Here is a 22,957-nt window from a genome sequence, read left to right on the forward strand (position 1 = left end):
CCACATTTCCCACAGATATTTGTAGCTTCTGTACAGTGGGTGCTTTGGCTCTCCGCACTCCTCATCCACGTCCATCAGCTCCTTCTGGCAGTCAGAGTGTCAGTAATCCACCATCCTCACCCTGACTGGACTGTTGCTGGGCACACTGCAGATATTCTCATTCTTTAAACACATTTACGAAGGTGTAATTGACATGCTGTAAAATCCACTTGTTCTGAGTCTATGTCTCCGGTGGTTTTAGTTTGTTTATATTGTAGTTAACAACTACTGATGTTCACTTTGAGAACATCACACACACACACACACACACACACACACACACACACACACACACACAGTGGGGGATTTTGCAGTTCATACTGTTCCCACTGGAAGAAATAGATTGCTATGGTCCATTCAGCATAAGGCACCTTAGGAGTGGATGGAATCACAGGTGAGCAGGAGACCCTGGGCGCCCCCCCCACCGCTCCCCACTTCCCCATGGCATTGCCCCCTGCTTGTCTCAGAACTCTGGGAATTGAAAAGTTACAGGCATCTGCTATGGGATGAACCCTTGATCTGAGAAGGGGGTAGTCTCAAGCCCCAAATGATTCAGCCTGGAGACTGTGTCCTAAACCAACAGGTGGGGAACTAGGGAAGGGGGGCATCCTGACCCATAGAAGAGAGGTCAAGGATTTCTCATGATCCAGGGATTTCATAAACCACTTTTGTACCCAGTCAACATGTCAGCGATTTTTGCTTTTCTCCTTGCTGGCGTCCCTTTCTGCAGAATTGTATATTAAACATGGCTGCTTGAATGTGTTGCCATCTTTAGTTCCAACAGTACCCTTGGCCCCCAGCAGCTGTGATTCATCCTGCATCTCTCTTTCCCTTGTCTGGATGTTTCACACACAGAGAATCTGACCATATGTCACCTTTTGCCTCTGGCTTCTTAAACCTCGAGTAATTTTGTTCTCATCCCTGTCGTAGCCTGGTTCATTTCATTCTTATTGCTGACTAGTGTTCTATGGTAGATGCCCCTCATGTCTCATCTGCACACCAGTTGATGGCTGGTGAATGGCTTCCAGTTCTTGCCTGCTGTATGTCTGCATGAACTTCTTAGGGGCCAATAGATAGATGTGTTCCATTCTGCTTAGTCGATTGGTAGGAGCGCCTGGCTGTGCTTCCCCAGAAACTGTTCACATTCCTCCCAGCCCTGCAGGAAGGATGTGGATTCCCATTCTTGTAGATTGTGCGGTGTTTCATCCTCATAGCCACCCCGGTTCTGTTTCTGTTGCTGTGATAATACACCTTGACCCAGGGAAGAAAGGGTTTATCTTAGCTCCCAGTTTAGGCTTACAGTCCATCATGACAGAGAAGTCAAGGCAGCGAGAACTTAAAACAGCTGGACACGTCACAGCTGCAGTCAAGAGCAGGAAGAAGTGTCTGCATGCCTGAGTGACACACGCCAGTCTTCTCTACTATGGTCCGGGAACATAGGGACTGGAGATGCCCACTTACAGGCTGGGTGTCCTACAGACATGCCCACAGGCCAACCGATCCAGGCAGTTTCTCACTGAGACACTCTTTCCACTGATTCTAGGTTTTGCCATGTTTATAATTAAAACCATCCAGCACAATTGTCAGCTTCACTGGGTTGGAATCATTCAGGAATCACCCACCTCGGTGTGTCTGAGGGTGTTCCAGAGAGGTTTAACTGAGGAGGGGACCCGCCCTGAATGTGGGCGGGACCATCCCTGGGCTGGGGTCCCAGAATGACTAAAAAGGAAAAGTGTGCCGAACACCAATGTTTATCTCTCCCCGCTTCTTCACTACGGACACGATGTGACCAGCCACCTCATGCTTCTGCCACCATATCTCCGCTGCCGTGACAGACTGAATCCCCTCAGTGAGCCAAACAAATCCTTCCTTCCTCACGGCATCTTGTCATAACGATAAAAAGTAAATAATGTATTGTTAAGTATTCTTATACTTTTGTTAGCAAAAATAGGATCTTCTGCCTGGTTCTGACTGGGTTATGCATCTTTTTCTTCCTTAAAAATAAAGTCCTACTGTGCAGCCCAGGCTCATCTTAAACCTGTATCTTCCTGCCTCAGCCTCCCAGCTGCTTGGGTTACAGGTGGCAGCTGGCTTCCTGTTGTAGTGTTGAGGTGAAGTTCTGCACACGCTTTGGCTGTGTGTTCCTACCGTTGGTTGGGTCTTCCATCAAAGCCCTCTCAGAGACTGTGTGACAGCACCCTTCACCCAGAGGTCCTGCTGCAGTCCGGCTTGTTGGTAGGCCATACACGAACTCTGGGTTGTTTTCACATCTGCCCTGCCTTTGACTTTGTGTTAGTCTTCTCTGACAGCTCTAAAGTGTGTGGGTGGCTGGGCCCTGCTCTGGCTTCTGCTGCATCTCTGCCCAGATGTGGAGGACCCAGGAGTGTACAGTCTCCTCCTGCAGCATCTGTGCCCAGATGTGGGAGGACAGGAGAGTGTCCCGTCTCCCTCCCTCATGGATCTTCTGGCTAGATCCCTAGTTAGTTTGTGACTTACTTCAATGAGTCTGTAGCCTCCAGCTCAGGAGGCCTCTGGTCTTCACAGTGTACCTGTGGGATGGCTTTGCCACTTTAATTAACTGCGTTCCCAGGCATATTAGCTGCTTCTCTCCCCAGAGAGCACAGTGCTGTTTCTGTTGGCCTGGCCTGGGTGAACTATTAGCATAGCAGGACAGTCATGGGGACAGTCTCAGCTGGGTGTGCAGCTGACACTGGAGCACAGAGCTGGTTAGCCTCCCTAGTCCATGCTGGAAAAGGTGGGAACCCCATAGTAGCTGCCCCCCCCCCCTGCTTGACAAGGCCTCTCCCAGCCTTTTCTCACACCTGGGTAACAGGCTTGCCACCCCCCCTCCAGGCCTCTTGATGCGAAGATGGATCCTACTCCAGATGCCATGAGAGTTTTTCCTCTTTTCCCTTCATCATGCTCAAGTCCATTTCAACCCTGTACCCTCTCTTCCATTCTGTTTCCTCATCCCCAGACCTCAGTTCCTCAGCTCTGGGAACCTCTTACAAGTTATAGCCGACTAATGGACTCACTTCTGCTGTGACACAGTATCATAGCTGAAGTCTGGGTTTTATTTCAGTGAATGTCATCAGCGCTCTTATCTCCCAACACCAATGCAGGGAAACTGGTACATAATAGGTGCTCAGTAAATTATTCTGAGAAACAAACTGAGTGCTGGTGAGTTGGCTCAGTGGGAACAGCATCTGCCACACAACCCTGAAGACCCGAGTTCAATCCCCAGGGCCCATATGATGGAAAGAACAGATTCTCAAAAGTTGTCTTGTGACCTCTGCATGCATGCTGTTGGAACCTGTGCACATGTGTGCATACACACACACACACACACACACACACACACACACACACACACACACAACGATGATGACAATGAGGGTCAAGACTGTAACTCAGTTGGTAGAGTACTTGCCCAGCATGTACTAAGCCTTGAGTTCAGTTCCCAGTGCTGCATAAACTGACTGTGATATCACACACTTGTCCAGCATTTCGGAGTTAGAAGATCAGAAATTTCTCAAGGCCATGCTTAGTTACATAGTGATTTTCAGGCTATCCAGGGCTACATGAGAAACTGTTTTAGGTTTAGAAAAAGAAAAGAAAAGGCAAGATAAATAACTCAAGTGAATCCTTGACTGTGGAACTAGAACTGTCTCCTTCTAAACCTTGTTGAACTTTTTTGGGCTTTTTTGTCTTTAATCATAATGTGAATACATTTACCCAGAACATGTAATCCATACAAAAGGGCCCTGAGACTGAGCATGAATCCCCATGTGCTGGTTAATCCTGATGTTCAGTGGGACAGGATTTTGAGTCACCTAGGAGACACACCTCTGGGCCTGTCTGTGAGGGAGTTTCCAGAAAGACCTCACTGAGAAGGGAGAATCCACCCTGAATGTGGGCCACACTATCCCCATGAACTGGGATCCTAAATGGAATAAAAAGGAGAAAGTGAGCGAGCACCGACGTTCATCTGTCCACTTAATTCTGGCTGTGGGTACAATGTGGGCAGCTGCATTACACCCCTGTGGCCATGCCCTTCCCGTCATAATGGACTGTGAACTAAAATAAACTGTTACCTGTAGTTGTTTTTTTTTTTTTTTTTTTTTTTTTTTGAACTCTTTGAGGACCCACCACCCAGCTCCCAAATAAATACATGGAGACTTATCCTTACTTATGAATGTTCAGCCTTGGCTTGGCTTGTTTCTAACCAGCTTTTCTAACTTAAATTATCCTGTTTCTTTTTAACTACATTTTGCCTCTGGGCTTTTTAACCTCTCTTTATTCTATATATCTTTCTTTCCTTCTTACTCCGTGGCTGGCTGTGTGACTGGGTGGCTGAGTGGCTGGCCCTGGCTTCCTCCTCTCCTCCTTTTCTTGCTCCTCACTTTTCTCTCTCTCTCTTTCTCTCTCAGATTTCTCCTATTTATTCTCTCTGAATGCCAGCCCCGCCTGTCTTTTCTCCTGCCTAGCTATTGGCTGTTCAGCTCTTTATTAGATCAATCAGGCAGGCAAAGTAACACAGCTTCACAGAGTTAAACAAATGCAACATAAAAGAATGAACACATTTTTGCATAATTAATTAAACAAATGTTCTGCAGCATAAACGAATGTAACCCATCTTCAACTAACATTCTACAACAGTCGTCTTCGTCACGTGTCTTATCCCCACAGTGAGGAAAGTCACAGACTCTGCCAGGAGTGTTCTGATGGCCCTCCTCCCCTTGTAAAAGAGCGAACATGGACTCCCCTAAGTCCCTTCCATCTTGTTGGCCTCATCGTAGGTTAACCAAGCAGGCTCACTGCAGTTAGAACTCTGGCTTCAGACACGTCACAGCATTTACGACTGCGGTGTGAGCACTGGGAAAGGGTGTGGCTTTGGGATTGTAATGTGCACGCTGGGAGGGGGTTACCGTCTGTATTTAGGGTTGTGTTATGTACATTGGGGAAGAGGTCTTGTCTGTGTGATGGTTGGTTGTATTATGCACATTGGGGAAGAGGTTTTGTCCATGTGATGGTTGGTTTTAAATTTCAACTTTGGCCCAAGCTAAAGTTAACCTGGGTAGAATTTCACTTGAGAAATTATACAGATCAGGCAGGCCTGTGGGTGTGACTGTTGGGATTGTCTTGATAGTTAATTGATGGAGGAGGACCCAGCCCACTGTGGGTGATGCCATTCCCTCTGGGAGGGGGTACTGACCTATACAGACAGGAGAAGTGGCAGACAACAAGGAAGGATTCGTTTCTCTCTGTTCTCGACTGTAGATGGGATGTGACCAGTGGTGGACTGTAACCTGGACTTGTAAGTTGGATAAACCCAAACCCTTTCTTCTCCTATCTGGCTTTTTGGCTAGGGTGTTTTATTATAGTAACAGAAATGAAACCAGAAGAGTCGGCGTTTAGGATTGTAATGTGCACATTGGGAGGAGGTTACAGTCTACATTTAGGATTGCAATATCATTGGGAGAGGGTTGTTTTCTAAGCAGGCTGACCTGTAGACCACAGAGATGATGGAAATACAGAAGAAAACCAGCCAGCTTTTGGCTTTTGCAAACAGGGTATTCAAGGCTCTGAATGCTCACATCACTTGCCCATGAGTGAGCGTGAGCATGCTTGGTTGCATGTGCCCGGGTAGGTGTGAGTGAGGCTGTAGCTGTTTAAGCATGCCTGGCTTGGTTTGTCAGAGTATGTGTGAGTGCCTATGTATGGGTGTGTGAACACAGGTGTGAGTGTGGTATGCACAGGTGTTTATGGGTTGGAGTGTGAGGACCAGTGTGCACTTGGTGTTTGTATGCACCAGGATGCATCTAAGGATGTTAGTGACGGATTCATGTCCTCAGTCCTTCCAGAAGGGCCTCACCCCCCAGCCTAGGAATCTGCAGGGCCTCTCCAGAAGCCAGACCATTAGAACAAGGGGGGTTTTCTTCTTGAGTTGATATGGCTCCCCCACTTACTCTCTTTTCCCCAGAATAATCATTTAAATTTAATTTAGCAAGGAAAATATTCTCTATACACCATTTAGTTCACCTGCACAGCAGTCAGTTGGCCTGTTACAGTTCAAAGATACATACACACAGAGACACACAGACACACACACTCACACATACACACCCACACACATCTTCCCACAGACACCCATACACTCCCCCAACACAGACATACAGACATACAGACACAGACACGCACCCTCACCCTCACAGGTTGTAGAGGTTAGGTTTGTTTCAACTGCTCTCTGGGAGAACAGATCTTTAGAGTTTTATCTGGCAGTTTCGTTTGGCTAATGCAGCCTAATCCAGAAATATGGTTGACTTTCCTCAGGATGAAAGCCACAGCTCTCAGATTAGCTCCAGGCTGGACCTGACAGAGCCGTGACCCCGTGGGAGGCCAAGTTTAATTTTTTTCTTCCCAGGAGCCGTGACCATCAGGAATTGCTTTTCTTAATGCCAGGTGGATGGCTATCATCTGTCTGTGACTCCAGCTGGCTTTACTTTGAAAGGCCATGTTGAAGGAACAAAATGTCCATCTGTTAAAATCCTTAATCAGACACTATCCCATCCCTCTGAGAAGATAGAAATTTCAACTATATTTAGAAAATAAGTACATGGTTTCCTCCTTCCTTCCTTCCTTCCTTCCTTCCTTCCTTCCTTCCTTCCTTCCACTCCCCCTCCTCTCTCCTCTCTTCTCCCATCCCTCCCTCCTTTCTCTCTTGAGACAGATCTCATGTAGCAACCTAGGATGGATTCAGATTCACTTATGTGGCTGAGGATGGCCTTGAACTCCTGTTCTTCCTGCTTCTGCCTCCCAAGTGCTGGGATTTGGCTATTTACTTATATACTTACTTGAACTCTGAGATTACTTATTTTATGTGTGTGAGTGTTTTGCCTACATGTCTGTGTACCATGTTCATGAAGTATCCTTAGAGGCTAGAAGAGGGTGCTGGATGACTTGAAACTGATATTACAGATACTTGTAATCTGGTATATGGGTTCTGGGCCTCGAACCCAGGTCCCCTGAAATCAGTCAGTGCTCTTAACCACTGAGTCATTTCTCTAGCCCCTATTTATTTTTATACAGAGTCTTACAGTGTAGCTCAAACTGGCCTAGAACTCATTATATAACCCAAGCTAGCCTTTCACATGAGGCAATCCTCCTGCCTCTACATCCTGAATCCTGAGGTTACAGATGTGAGCCACTAGGCCCACTCAACTTGAAAGAAGTGCTTTGTTAATATTCTTTAGTACAAACAATTTATTTTGCATTTGTGTTTCAACACTTGAGGGGGCCGGGGACTGTCTCAGTTGGCAGAGGGCTTACCTAGCACACACAAGGCTAGCATGTGTGAGGGCCTGGAGTGGATCCCCAGGGCCTGGAGCAGTTGGCAGAGGGCTTACCTAGCATGCATGATGGTGGACCTGGATCCCCAGAGCTGCCCAAACTAAGGTTGGTGTATGTCTGTTAACCAAGTACTCGGTAGTCTGAAACAGGGGTATTGCTGAGAGTTTGAGGCTAGCCTGGGCTATGTAGCAAGATAGTCCCCTCTGCCCTAGAAAAATAACTTTATTTATACAATGCTTCAAACAGCTCCCAAGTTGTCACCTATGAACTTTTTCTTTTTTTTTTTTTTCTTTTTTTTTTTTTTTTTTTGGTTTTTTGAGACAGGGTTTCTCTGTGTAGCTTTGCGCCTTTCCTGGAACTCACTCTGTAGTCCAGGCCGGCCTCAAACTCACAGAGATCCGCCTGCCTCTGCCTCCTAAGTGCTGGGATTAAAGGCGTGCGCCACCACCGCCTGGCAACTTTTTTGTTCTTAAATAGCCACAGTTACTTATAAGTGGTAATGTGTGGACCTGTGGGTATAGCATAGCTTCCCAAGCCTCAGAGTCCCTGGACATCCCCATTCCATTTTCCTGCTTCACACTCATGTGCGTGGGGTGGTTAGTGCCGCAAACAACCCAGAAACTCCTGCATATGACTGAGATAATCCCCACCCCAAGATCCCCGTGTTTGCTTTGACCTTCGTAATTTCTGAACCTTTGAAAAGACATGCCACTGACAGATGTGGCTTGCACTGTGAGAAGCAGGCTGTTCAAATTGCTGGGGTCTGCAGTATGGCCATGGAGCACAACAGCTCTCATGTGGGAGATTTATCTTAGTGGTAAGGTTCATGTTAGGCCCTGGGTACAATGCCTAGTGTGGTGTGGTGTGGTGTGGTGTGGTGTGTGTGTGTGTGTGTGTGTGTGTGTGTGTGTGTGTGTGTGTATGTAGACAAAGACACAGCTTTCACTCATTCCAAAGGGACTAAGAGAGAGCTTATTCTGAGCCGAGTGTGAGTACCCTGGCCTGAGAACACCGACTCAAGTTGCCCCAAGTGACATGCGCCTCCGTGGAAATGATGACATGAAATTATACAGTCATAGAACAAAAGGTCACAAATGGAGACATTGCTGACCAGTGGGACGTCAGTTAGGTGCTGGCCTTGGTCTGCTATCTGGTGAGGTTCTTAGCTTCTGGCCTGCTGAAAACCACGGGTCTCCTAAGAACTTCATGTATCCCAGAATCCCTTCTGCTCTCACAGCTGATGCTCTTATTTGGGTGGTTCCTCTGAGTTCCGGGAAGAGTTCTGGTCTCTGGCTTTGTAGACTGGGTGCTCCGATTGGGTTGCTTTTGGCTCAGAGTCTCTTACTGCACTGCACTACCGGGGACTGGCCGGGGAGAAGTCACGTGCTTCGTTCTCTCTGTTCAGGTACTTCGTGCTGGATTTCGAGGCTGGCCTCCTGCAGTATTTTGTGAATGAACAGAGCAAACAGCAGAAGCCCCGAGGAGTCCTGTCTTTGTCTGGAGCCATCGTGTCCCTGAGTGACGAAGCGCCCCATATGCTGGTCGTGTACTCTGCCAACGGAGAGATGTATAAACTGAGAGGTACGTTGTCCTCTGGTGACACTGTGAGCGGCCTCTCGACTGCTTTACGGCTGTGCTGCTGATTGGTGGCTCTTTTGTTTTTGTGGGGGAAATACCTTTAGAACTGGAGAGATGGTTCATTGAATAAGCGCTCCTGCTGCCAGGTCCACAGCCTGAGTTAGAATCCCTGGTCCTACATGATGGAAGGAGAGAACTGACTCCTGCAAGGTGTTCCGTGACCTCCACAGGTGTGCCATGGCATGTGTGAGTGCACACACACACACACACACACACACACACAAAAAAAAAAAAAAAAAATGTGATTAAAAACCAAACAAACCACTCTGAAATCTGAAAAACAAAAACAAAAACAAAACCCCAAACACACACCTTTTTGATCCCAGCACTCAGGACACAGAGGCAGGCAGTCTCCTTGAGTTTAAGGCCAGCTTGGTCTACACAGAATTTTAGGCCACCCAGGACTCCATAGTGAGACCCTGTCTCAAAAACAAATAAAAAGCACCTTTAATAATTGTCCCGACTCAGCAGTGACTCTCTTTCCTTGCTCTTCCTTCCTCTGGGGTGGGGAGGTAGAACAAATTTTAGGAACTGCTTGTCAGGGGAAAGGGAGCTCTTGAAGTTGGCTCATCCCTGAAGACTTTCAGTGTTCATTCAAGACGCATGCACACACACACTCACTCAGTCACACACTCACTCACTCAGTCACACACACACTCAGTCACACACACACTCACTCAGTCACACACACACTCACTCAGTCATACACACACTCACTCACTCACCTGCCCACCCACCCACGCACCCATCCACCCGCTCATCCACCCACTCACCCACCCACCCACCCACTCACTCACTCACCCACTCACTCACTCACTCACTCTCTCCACTCTCTGGCTTGATCTCTCTTTCTCTCACTGCCCCCATCACTCTTCCTCCACCCCCCAACCCCCCCCCCCCCCCCGGCACTCTTCCTCCACCCCCCCCCCCCCCCCCCCGCCACTCTTCCCCCACCCCCATCATTCTTTCCTTCTCTCCCCCATCACTCCCCTCTCCCCATCGCTCTTTCTTAATCTTCACTCCATTGCCTTGTTAGGAATCGCACTCTAAGAACTAAGCAAACCTTTTGAGTGTCCTGGTGCCTGTCCCCCAAAGTTTCTGTGGAACCTTCTCTTTGCAAAGGACCCATTCTTCACCTTCTGCTCAGTCCATCACTGTCATGACTCCTTCTAGGAGCCTGCTCTGTTCATTTCTTTTAGGCACTTCCTGGCATTGTGGTACCCCATGAGGACTGGCATTGTGGTACCCCATGAGGACTGGCATTGTGGTACCCCATGAGGACTGGCATTGTGGTACCCCATGAGGACTGGCATTGTGGTACCCCATGAGGACTGGCATTGTGGTACCCCGTGAGGACTGGCGTGTGACGGATGACTGTGGGGGGAAGTCATTTTATATTCTCAAGGCACCTCTATCACACAGAAATGCTGGACCTGATTCTTACAGGATAATTTGATTATCATTTTGCCAGGATTCTGTTCTGGCTGCATTCTGTTAAGGTTCTGATAAAATAATGAAATAAGCAAAAAGTGTGTGTGTGTGTGTGTGTGTGTGTGTGTGTATGTGTGTATGTGTGTGTGTATGTGTGCGTGTGTGCGTGTACACCCACCTACACCCCCCCCCCCAATGCACTGCTGTGGTGCTTCTATTTTAGCTGTGACAAAACACTTGACCAAGTCACTTAAGGAGAGAAGGGTTTGTTTTGGCTCACAGTTTGAGGGATCCAGTCCAACATGTCGGAGAAGGCATGGGGCAGGGGCAGGAGGTGTCCACAGCCAGGAAGAAGAGAGGTGCATGCTCTGAGTCTTAGCCTAGGGGATGGTGCTGCTCACACTTAGGGTGGGTGTTTCCCTCTTGGTTAAACCTCTCTGTAAACACCCTTACACATGCTCAGAAGGTTGTTTCCATGATGATTCTGAGTTCAGTTAACTTGACAAAGATTAAGTAACACACAACACAGGCACCCACAGCACACACCTATACCCATATACACCCTTCCATATACCCCCACCTCGATTAATGGTATTTCTTAAGACCCAAGCAAAGCTAGGCTGTTAGCTGGCTGATGATTTTGCCTTCTTATATAAATGCCCGCAGGGCCCCCCAACCCCATGCGCTTTTTTTCAAAGCAAGAGCAAAGTACCAAAGACAACCCCTCTTACCCGCCCTGCACCCTGCCTGGAGAAGGCTGTGAAGCCACGCTGAGGGCCTGGACTCCTGCCTCTCAGTCCATTTTCACCTGTTTTACTGCCAAACTCTCCCACCCCAGAGATGGGCTGAGTTAATGGCTCTGTGTTGTCTAGATATGAACCCCAGCTCAGAGGCTGAAAAACAACCCCAAGGCCTTGGAAGTGAGTGCCTGCAGTTGAAGGCATCGTCTTTTCCCTCTTTGGGGATTCCTGCAGCATGGCTTCCAGCTGACTGGATTTATGTGGTCTTTGGTGTCGCTTTGCTACTTATTGCTTAATAAATTGTCGGTGCAGAGACCATAGAAGGGAAACCTAACGGAATTTCCCCTCCACATGTGTGATTGATAAAGAGACACAAAATCAAGTCCTTCCATAGTTGAGCCATTTTAACTTGTTGAGTTGTTACTATTCTGTGGATTATTAAGCTCTGATTTAAAAAAAAAATAATTTTGTTTTTAAATTGTGTGTATATCTATGTATGGGTTTGTGCATGTGAGTGCAGTACCTATGGAGGCCAGAAGAGGGCATTGGCTCTCCCTGGAGCTGGAGTTACAAGCAGATGAGAGCTGCCTGATGTGGGTGCTGGGAACCAAACTAGCGTCCTTTGCAAGAGCAGTGTGTGCTCTTAACTGCTGAGCTCCAGCCCCTTCCAGTTTCTTTTTTTTTTTTTAAAAGATCAATTTTAATAGCAAATCTGAAATTATTGTTAAATTCTCCATGACACAGTCACAAGTTTAGCTGAACTTTATCAGCTTCAAAACTAGCAGGTTAGTTATCTGCATGTTATGGCTTCTCTGTGTCTGACCCATGAGGAGCTCATGGTCTGTTTTCTCATTCCCTGAGCACGATGGAGTTGGCTCAGTATATCATGAATAGTGAAGCTTTGGGGAATATTTCTGATGCAGAAACTTTGGAAGTTAATTTTCCCAGTCCTACACTGTGCTTATCATCTTTGGGCAGTTGGCCTCTTGGCAAATGTATCATTTGGGATTTTGAAAGGCCCATATGGGACTGTGCAGAGAATTTCTCTTCCCTTCTCCCTTCCTCCTTCTGTTTCTGTCCTTTCTTTCTTTCCTCTCCTTCCTTCCTTCCCTTTCTTTTTGAGACAGTGTTTCACATTATAACCCAGACTGTCCTGGGACTCACTATGTAGCCCAGGCTAGCCTCACACTCACAGCAGTTCTCTGTCTCAGGCTCCTGGGTGCAGAGATTATGGGCATGTGTCACCACACTTTCCTACTCTGTTTTTTTCTTTTAAAGATTTATTTATTTCTTATGTATACAATTTCCTGTCTGCATGTATCCCTGCAGGCCAGGAGAGGGCACCAGATCTCATTACAGATGGTTGTGAGCCACCATGTGGTTGCTGGGAATTGAACTCAGGACCTCTGGCAGAGCAGCCAGTGCTCTTAACCACTGAGCCATCTCTCCAGCCCCAACTCTGGTTTTTTTTTTTTTTTTTTTTTTTTTTATGTTGTATACACTTAGTGTTTTGCTTGCATGTATGTCTGTGCACCACATGTGTGCCTGGTGTGGGAGAGGGCTAGAAGAGAGTGTGGATCCCTTGGCACAGACAGTTGTGAGCCAACGTGTGGGTGCTGGGAACTGAGCTGTCTCCAGCCCTGACTCTGGATTTCTTTACTTGGAACATCAAGCTGGATCTGAGTTTTGACAAATGACACGTGGACTCATCTTTGTAAACAAGTATAATTTCCATGGGAATAATTTTTTATTTTGCATAGTTACCATTTGCAACGTTAGTTTTCTAGCGATATTGTGTAGTTAATTGCAGTTAAGTTGATGATTTAGATGTTTTGGAACTTGTATGTCCATGATATTTAAGAATAATTATGAGTATTATTTGAGGAGTGGGTGTGGATGGAAGAATATGATCATATGATTATCCTGTGCTTCTCTCTTTCTCTCCCCTTTACACTGTGTGTGTGCACCTGTGTATGTGTGTGCGCACACATGTGTGTGAAGGCCGAGGTCAGCACTGGGAATCTTCCTCAATCATTCGCCACCTTATTTTTTGAGATAGAGTTTTTCTTTTAACCTGGAGCTCACCAATTTGACTAGGTTGGTTGTCTAGCAAGTCCCAGACATCCTCCTGTCTCTGCTTCCCAGCACTGGAGCTACAGGGATGCTCCACAGTGCCCGACTTTTCACATGGCTTAGGATCTGAACTGGGGTCCTCTTCCTCATACAACAAGTATTTTACCAACTGTGCCATCTCCCTAGCAACACCCACTCCCAACCTTTCAAAAAGACGAAGCCTCATTCTATGCTCCAGCCACACTGGCTTAGAACTTGACTCCTTAAGCCTTGTTGGCCTTGAGCTCTAGATCCTTTTGCCTCAGCCTCCTGAGTGCTAGGATTTCCAGGTGTATGCCACCATGCCCAGCAAGACTTCTTTTACTACTACTACTACTACTACTACTACTACTACTACTACTACTATTATCTTAGGGTTTCTGTTGCTATGAAGAGACACCATGACCATGGGAACTCTTAAAAAGGAAAACATTTAATTGGGCTCACTTATAGTTTCAGAGTTTCAGTCCATTACCATCATGGTGGGGAGCATGTGACATGCAGCAGACATGATGCTGGCTACATCTTGCAGGCAACAGGAAGTCAACTGAGACACTGGGCAGTATCCTGAGTGTAGAAAACCTCAAAGGCCACCCCACAGTGACACACTTCCTCCAGCAAAGCCACACCTCCTAATAGTGCCACTCCCTATGAGATTATGGGGCCAATGACATTCAAACCACCACACCCAGCCTTAGTGTCTCTGAGAGAAATCTGAGGTTCTCCAAGGCAGCATTTGGTATCTTCCTTGGTTCAGTCATTACACAAATCTTTGACAGTGCTTCGGTATAACTAAGGGCGCTGGAGGACTTTTATTAGCCACACAAGGTAGAGAGGCATTTAAAAACAAGGCGTGTGCTGTGCCTGCTGCTGCCTTATTAAATACACAGTGACTTTCCCAGAGGAGGTTGAGAACAAATGGCCTAATCATTAGTTACTGTGACTGGCATTTTGGAAGACATTTTTCCTGTGTGATATCTGGATGTGCTTTGGTTCCTTTTGTTCAGTCAGGCTGTCAGATTAGTCCCCACGTTTACTCTTCCCTCCTTCTATCTCTCACTCTCTAGGTCTCCATCCCCTATAGGTGGGCGTCCAAGTCAGTTGCTGTGCTTGGCAACAATCTCTGCAAGTCTTCTTTTCTCCCTCTTCTCTATTTCAGCTGCTGATGCAAAGGAGAGGCAGTTCTGGGTGACTCAGCTTCGAGCTTGCGCCAAATACCACATGGAGACCAATTCCAAGGTAGGTAAGCAGAGGAGGAGGGGCCTTCTGAGTCACCTGAGCAGGGGGAGGGGCCTTCTGAGTCACCTGAGCAGGGGGAGAGGGCTTCCAAGTCACCTGAGCAGGGGGAGAGAGCTTCTGAGTCACCTGAGCAGGGGGAGAGGGCTTCTGAGTCACTTGAGCAGGGGGAGAGGCCTTCTGAGTCACCTGAGCAGGGGGAGAGGGCTTCCGAGTCACCTGGGTGGCTGTTCGGAGCCCGTTTATTTCAGGGGTGGGGGATGACCATATTTTGCATCTTGATTGTGTGTTCATGTTCATGTCTGTGCACGTATGTGTGTACATACACATATGCACATTGAATCCAGAGGTCAGTGTTGGGTTTGGTGTCTTATTTATTGAGACAGGGTCTCTTACTGAACCCCGATCTCATCAGTTTGGCCAGGCTGGCTGGCCAATGAGCTCTAGGAAGCTTCTGTCTCCACTCCCCTAGTTGCTGAGGTTACAGGCTGGTGTCACTGCTGGAATTTTACATGGATACTGGGGATCCGAACTCAGATCTTCATTTTTGTGCGGCAAGCTCTTTAACCATAGAGTCATCTCTCTATTCCCTCAACTTACTTTAAAAGTTACCCATTGTCATAGAATTCGTCTTTGTCTTGCTGTATCTCAGTTCAAAGCCATGGTAGCAGGCAGAGGCACACAGGTGCCAGGGCTTGGCTCTGTGGGCATTAGGTGCTTACTCTTGTCAGCACAGAGAGCTGCTAATTGGCTTGCAGAGAAGCTTGAGTGGGAGGTTTCACTGTGGAGACAGAGTACCCTGAGGTACAGTTCAGGAAGACTCCATGGTGTAGGAACCAAAACCTGACAATGATCAGGTACTTGCAGGGAGCTCCTGCATTCTAAGTGTATGAAGTTTTTTGGGAAAAACATTTGGCATTTTTGCCTTATTCTGCTCTCAGAATCTTGGGGGAGCTTGTGTTTGGCGTGAGGGGGAGAGAAGGTGGGCATTTTCTTGGCTTATTTTGGAACCTGGCCAAACACTAAAATGCAGACTGCCAATGCCAGATGCATTTATGCAGAACAATACATGTTGGCTAAAATGGGCACATAAAGGCTTCCTCATTGGTTCAGATGTGGTTATGGCATCTAGTTGCTGTGTTTCTCTGTTCCATTTTTCTGATAGAAAGGACTGCACTTCAAACTTGGATTCTTTTGTTGTGGTGCTGGGGATCGAACCTAAGGCCTTACACTCTCTAGGCAAGTGCTTTTCCACTGAGCTGTATTCCTTCTCCAGTGCTTCACGCTTCCAGTCCTTCCAAGTGCTGGAACCGGCTTGGCTCTTAGCTGGTGGCTCCGTGGGATGCTTTAGTAGCTTAGGTTTCTCGATGCTGCCTACCCTCCCACCCTCAGTGGGACTGCAAGCCCCACTGTGTAGCCCAGGGTAGCTTTGGACTCATGACAGATCTCTTATCTCAGCCTCCTGGGTGCTGGTTTGTAGGTGAGAGCCACCACAGCTGGCATTATACTTTGCTCTACCTCTGAATACAAGTCGAAAATGATTCCTTCCACTGAGTTTATATTAGTTTTGGAAGGAAATCCCTTTTCCTCTACTTGCTTGCTTTGGACTGTTGCCCTCACTTGAGGAACCCCTCTTGGCCTGTCCTGAGTCACTTCCTCTCTGACTGTTTTCCAGGAACCAGAGAGGGAATTTCTGGCCATTTCCTCAGTATTTGAGAAATGCCTGGACAGGGCAGTTTGTTCTCTTTCCTTGATGTTCCTCCCGCTCTTTTTCTTCTTTTGAGTCTCTTGCTATGTAGCCAAGGATGACCATGGACTTCTGAGTCTGTCTCCACTGTGTAGGCCAGGCTAGCCCTGGACTCCTGACAGATGCCTTGAGTACTGGGATCACAGGAGTCTGCCTTGATGACTGGTTTATGTGATGCTGGGGTCTGAACTCAGGGCCTTGTGCATGCTAGGTGAGCCCTTTACCAACTGAGCCCTATCCCCAGCTCTCCACTGTTTATTTTCATGAAATAGATGAATATAAATAAAAAGGTTCAATCCCAACCCATTGTCAAATATGCTTCCTGGAGATGACTGTAGCGGGTTGGTCTTGTGTGTGCTCTGGTAAAATCAGGTAAGTGCTAAGGCGTATTGGTTGGTGTGTGTATATCTGTCTGAACCTGTATCTCTAGTTTTATACGGATGGAATCTCTTGCTTTTCTTCACTTATTAATACATTTTTTTTTTGAGATCTCTCCATATATGGCACATGCATCAGCTTTCATCTTTTTAGAGTGCTGAGTGGTACTCAAAAAAAAAAAGGGATATCATTGCTTTATTAAGTTGTCTGAATTTTTCTTTCCTTCCTTCCTTTTTCATGGAGTTTTGGAGGCAGTCTCAGGTAGCCCAGGCTGTCCTTGAATTCCCGATTACAGGGTTTAACGGGCATGTGCCACCATGCCCTACTGTCCTCTGAATTTTCACAGACATTGCTAAATGATCTTCTAGAAAAGGTTGCCGTAGAAGTTGGAGAGATGGCAGAGTGGTTAAGAGTGCTTGCTGTACAAGCACGAGCAGCTGAGTTCAAATCCCAGAGCCCAATTAAAGGAAAAGTCACACACATGCCTGTAACCCCATCACTGTGGCGGGTGGGGACAGGAGACTCCCTGGGACTTACTGATCACCAGCCTATCTCCAGGTTCAGTGAGAGACCCTGTCTCAAGGGAAATAAGGCGGAAAGTGAGAGAGCAGGTCACCAGGGTCCTCCGTGACCTCTCTCTCTCTCTCTCTCTCTCTCTCTCTCTCTCTCTCTCTCTCTCTCTCTCTCTCACACACACACACACACACACACACACACACACACACACACTACATTCTCCTGCATACACAATGATGAAACGTTGCTCTGACTTCCACTAATTCAGGGTGTGATCGTTTGCTTTCCCCACGTACAAACCTTCACATGACGAACACTCAGTTCTGGATGCCGCAGGTAGAAACGGGCACATTTCCATTTCATCAGTCATGTCTATGGCTCAGTATGCCTTCAGATGCGCACTGACACATGTCAGGTTTTCAAAACTACCAAGGGCCTTGTCCATGCCAAGTCCTCACCCAGCACAGAGCTCCGTCCTCTTCACTTGTCACTCACACGTAAACTCCACTTTATACTGTTTTTCCGTCAACTTCAGTTCCCTTCTTGATTTACAATTGCTCTTCGTTTATGAGGATATTTTTATCTGTCATTTCTACTGTTATCGATTTTCTCCTATTTGCATATTGAATTTTTATTATTCTTTGAGACAAGGTTTCACTGTGTAACCCAGGCTGACCTTGAACTCACAGTCCTAATTCAGCCTTCTGTGCCGGGATTACAGGCAGGCCTCCCCAAACAAAAAACTGAGTAAATTTTTTGCTAAGTGGAACATTTTAATTTTTATGGTCAGGTTTATAAACATTTCCATGTTTGGGTCTTGGTTTTGCATTGTGTTTTGTAAGGGCTTCTCTTCCGCCAAAAATCTGAAAACCTGTTTCCTTCTAGTGAGTTTATAGTTTATGGTTGTGTTTAAATGACTGATTTGTAGCGGGAAGCGGAGCAGAGAACGAACCTTGAATATTTGCATATTCAACGAATCACCGGAGAGAAGGGGAGGATTCAGACTCTGAAGGAAAATTTGATTTCAGGGTAGATATTCTCTGGTTCCTTTCAGGAATACTGGTTAAGCTATTAATAACAGGGCAGGAGATTAATCACTGGGGCTCTCTGGCTGCCAGCTAGCTGAAAAAAATGCAAGGTCCAGGTCCTGTGAGAGACCCTGCCTCAAGGGAACAAGGTGGAGGGGGCAGAGGAGAGTGCTGACGCCTTCCTCTGGCCCCTGTGTGTGCACAGAGGCATGTGACCTACACACACGTGTGTGCATACAACATGTGCACACTCTTGAAGAAAATGTGTGCATACAACATGTGCACACACCATGTGGCTTCAGTTGCTCAGTGGTCACAGTGGACTGCTGGCCGTGTGCTTGGCAGTACCTGTGTAGAATGATTTCATGTTCACAAAAAGTTCTGTGGGACAAAGCTGGTTAAAGCTGGTTTGCAGATTAACAATCTTATTAAATAAGAAACACAGAGCCAAATTCAGAGTTAAAAGCCCAAGAGGTCAGAGCAGTAGTTAAGAGCTGAGACTAAAAACCCTTTCTTACCCTTCACTGCCGCTGCTGTCCTACCTCTCCGCAAGAGAGCTACTTCCTGTGTGTTTGTCCTTTTTATTGACTGTTTGTTCTGCCTTCTCATTGGTTGTAAACCCAACCACTTAACCTCCCCATCACTGCCTGTCTGTACAGACCTCCAGGTCTTTTATGGTTGGTATTGAGATTAAAGGAGTGTGTCTCCAAGCTGGTGGTATCCTTGAACACACAGAGATCTGCCTGTCATGTGATCGGGATTAAGGGCGTGCGCCACCACTGCCAGACTTCTGCTATGGCTTGCTATTAGCTCTGACCCCCAGGCAACTTTATTTATTAACATACAAATAAAATCACATTTCAGTACAAATAAAATATCACTTAATCATTTCTAGTAAAGGGCTCTCCCAGTGTCTATTTAATCCTTGAACTATATAACACCTGTGTGCATTCCCTTTCAAAAGGTGAAATGGATCTTTCTTTTTCTCCTTCCCGCTCCCTCCCGGCTGTGAGGTCTGGTCTTGTAGAGCTGTGGCTTTGAGATCTTGACTTCCTTCACTCCTCCAGTTACCTTGTCTATGTGACAGGAAGTGAGCCTTTCTTACTTGAGGCGTGAACCACTTCTGTCTTGTGGCATGACGTCTCATACACTGGAGTTGTGTACAGAGCAAATATCTGCAGGAGTAGGGGATGGCTTCCCAATGTGTTGTTCCCTGGTTCCAGCATCCTTTAGTGGTCCTTAACTTCCTAAGATGATGTCTTGTCATTGGATGCCCCTCTGTTTCCACGTGACTTCTCCCCCTCCTGGCATGGTCCCCTGATGTAGCATGAATTGTTAGAAGGTCTTAGTAATAAAACAAACCTGGAGCCAGGTATTGGGGTGAAAGCTAGAAGATTAGAGAAGCAGAACAAGCCACAGCTTCCTCACCTCGCCAATTCCTCAGCTGATCCTGTTTCCTCAGACTGGAAGCTTCTGAGTCCTCATCTGGAATGAATCTCAGCTGAACTGCTACTCAAAAACCTAAAAGCTTAACCAACTCTAGTTCCTGGTTTTCATGCCTTATATATCTTTCTGCTTTCTGCCATCACTTCCTGGGATTAAAGGCTCTTGTTACCACACCTAGCTGTTTCCAGTGTGGCTTTGAACTCAGAGATCCAGACAGATCTCTGCCTCTGGAATGCTAGGATTAAAGGCGTGTGTGCCACCTTTTTCTGGCTTCTATATCTAGTGGCTGTTCTGTTCTCTGACCCCAGATAAGTTTATTAGGATGCATAATATTTTGGGGAACACAATATCACCACACCCTGAAGTGGGCTTTCTAGGCCAGTGGTCCCCAGCACCCTGTTCTCTGATGCCACCTTACTTCATACATGCTGTACTTACACAGTCAAGGTGTGCTCCTTTGTGCTGTTCTCAAGGCCCCTGTACTGTGATGCCTCCTGACTCCAGAGCCATAGTGATTTATTCTCTGTCCCTATACCGGCCAGAACTCACCTGGGCCACAGCATTCTTTACTGTGTGTCCTAAGAGAAATCACACCTAATGCTGTTGTGACCCATGGCAGGTGGATCTAACCTAGTGTGCTGGTCCCTCTGTGAATGTGGGCTTTGCCCCCCTCCCCCAATCATTAAGAGCAGGGTTAGTATTGTATCAGGAATCTTAGTGTTAGTCATGATACTGATGGACCTGTATTCTTCAAAACTAGACCTAAAGTTACCTGTTTTCCTAAATATTAACAGTGGTTAGTGTTACGTCAAGTATGAGGATAGCTTTCATGTACAGAGAACAGTTTCTCCAGACAGTAAAAAATCAGGTGTAACATTAAAGCAAAATATACCCCATCACCATCATTTTCCTCCCCCTCCTCCCCCTCCTCCTTCTCCTCCTTCCTCCCTCTCCTCCTCCCCCTCCTCCCCCTCCCTCCCTCTCCTTCTCCTTCTCCCTCTCCTCCTCCCCCTCCTCCTCCTTCTCCCTCTCCTCCTCCTCCTCCCCCTCCCTCCCTCTCCTCCTCCTTCTCCCCCTTCCTCCCTCTCCTCCTCCTTCTCCCTCTCCTCCTCCCCTTCCTCCTCCTTCTCCTCCTCTTCCTCCTCTTCCTCCTCCTCCTCCTCTTCCTCCTCTTCCTCCTCCTCCTCCTCCTCCTCATGTGGTACTGGGGATGGAACAGAAGGCATCGGAGGTAAACACTCCCCCTTCCCACTGACCTGTCTCCCCAGCCCCTGCTTTCACTTGTTGACTGTTAGGAATAACATAACTGTGAACTTCTGTGTGCGTTTGTGTAGGTTTTTATTCTTTAGGACGTACACCCCAAGCACACCGTTTTCTAGAGCAAGGGCATCACCCTGTGGTGGTGGTGGTGGTGGTGGTGGTGGTTGTCGTCATCTTCCCTTCCCTTCCCTTCCCTTCCCTTCCCTTCCCTTCCCTTCCCTTCCCTTCCCTTCCCTTCCCTTCCCTTCCCTTCCCCTCACCTCCTTCCTTCCTTCCTTCCTTCCTTCCTTCCTTCCTTCCTTCCTTCCTTCCTTCCTTCCTTCCATTTGTTGTGTGTGATGGTTTTGCTTACATGTATGTCTATGCACCATGTGCATGTCTGGTGCCCAAAGAGGGCATTGAATCCCCTGGAATTAAGAGTAACAGATGGCTGTGAGCTGCCCTGTGGGTGCTGGGTATCGAACCTGAGTCCTTTGGAAGCACGGTCAGTGCTCCTAACTGCTGAGCCGCCTCTCTAGGTCCCTTTGGCATTCTCATCAGCACATTGGATTCTTCCATTTTTCCATACCTTGCCAACATTTGCCAGGCAGCAATGGGGTGCGCTCTCTCTCTCTCTCTCTCTCTCTCTCTCTCTCTCTCTCTCTCTCTCTCTCGCTCTGATTTCTCATTTGCATTTCTCTAATGAACATTGTTGTTGTGTTTCCCTGTATGCTAATTATACATATACATATACATAATTATACATATCCATATATCTTCTTTCAAAACATGTTTATTAAAACTGTGTATTGTCTGTGAGTGATTTTTTTTTTTTTTAAAGCTGAGTCTTCCAGGCTCTTGGTTTATTCTAGCTTCCAGACAGACCTTTGTCAGATTGTTGATTTGCAAGTGTTTTCTCAGCCTTTGTGGGTTGACATTGAGTTTTTCATCTTTTTTTTTGACACGAGAGAGCTGTTTATGGAGCACCTGCTATGAGGAGCAGGGTATGGAGCTGGATTTTGGCTGTATCTGGGCCACTCATACCTACCTAACTAGCCTGGTGCCTCCCGCTGCCCGTGGGGGAAACAATCTCTCTTAGCCTCAGTTCCCAGTTTAGCACACTGGGCAAAGTAATGATATCAGCCCTGTGGTGGAGTTAGCTTTATGATGTCAAACACGTCACAGATATTAGTTCTTCCTTTTCGGGGTGTGTGCAGGCGGGGCGTGTGTGGGAGGGGACATGAAGGCCCATGAGTGTGTGTCAGAGGACATGGTGTGCTCCCTCGGGTTCCTTCAATCTTTGCTTGAGACAGGTCTCTAGTTAGCTTGGAGCTTCCTGGAGTAGGCTAGACCTGGTGTTCAGCAAGTGTCTAGAGATCTGTTTCTTCTCTCAGCTTGCCAGCCCTGCGATTATGAGAGTGAGCCACCACGCCCAGCTTTCTAAGCAGGTCTTGGGGATTGAACTCAGGTCCTCATGCTTGTGAGGCAAGCGCTTTACTGACTGAGCCATCTCCCTAGCCCATATAACAGTTTCTTCTGTTACTCAAACAGGCCTGTCTGTGTGAACATTTGCTCATGGGTGGCTGAGTTGTTGAGCTAGGTCTTATCTGAAAATGGGTCACAGAGAGTAGTGACACAGAACCACCTCCAAACCCCGACTGTAATGACATTTCCCCAAAATGTTTGGTAGGAAGTTCCAGCAGCCTTCAGTGATAGAACACCAGCCTAGTCTGCTCCCAGCCCCAGGTTTAATCCACAGCACAGTAGAACACACTAAAAAACCCGGAACAAAACTAAACCCCATCTATGTTGGCAATGTTCATATTGTGTGTGGTTGTGAATGGCTCTGATCTCACCTTCTGAGCAGTTGTGGGGTGACTAGAGGCAAGTGCTGTTGAGTGAGGGGTGGACAGCACTGGTTAGTACCCACCAGGGCTGGGTTCCACTGCAAGAGGAAAGTCAGTCATCTACTGGAATGTTCTGTCATGTTCTGAGTACAGAACCAGCTTCTGAGTTAGTTTCCATGAGGGACGCTGAGCTGACAGTGTGGTTGTTAG

General features: G+C 47.2%; 1 protein-coding gene across 2 annotated transcripts in view; it reads left to right on the forward strand.

Moving 5' to 3' along the window:
- Osbpl10 (oxysterol binding protein like 10) overlaps positions 1-22,957 on the forward strand; it is a 244,759-nt gene that overhangs the window by 70,576 nt on the left and 151,226 nt on the right. For both annotated transcript variants that reach the window (XM_059268825.1, XM_059268826.1), the window contains exons 2-3: positions 8,795-8,970; positions 14,470-14,549. In XM_059268825.1, the coding sequence (XP_059124808.1) occupies positions 8,795-8,970; positions 14,470-14,549 (256 nt within the window). The remainder of the gene's footprint in view (positions 1-8,794; positions 8,971-14,469; positions 14,550-22,957) is intronic.

Source organism: Peromyscus eremicus, chromosome 7 (genome assembly GCF_949786415.1).
Source record: "Peromyscus eremicus chromosome 7, PerEre_H2_v1, whole genome shotgun sequence".
In the NCBI taxonomy this organism is placed as follows: Eukaryota; Metazoa; Chordata; class Mammalia; order Rodentia; family Cricetidae; genus Peromyscus; species Peromyscus eremicus.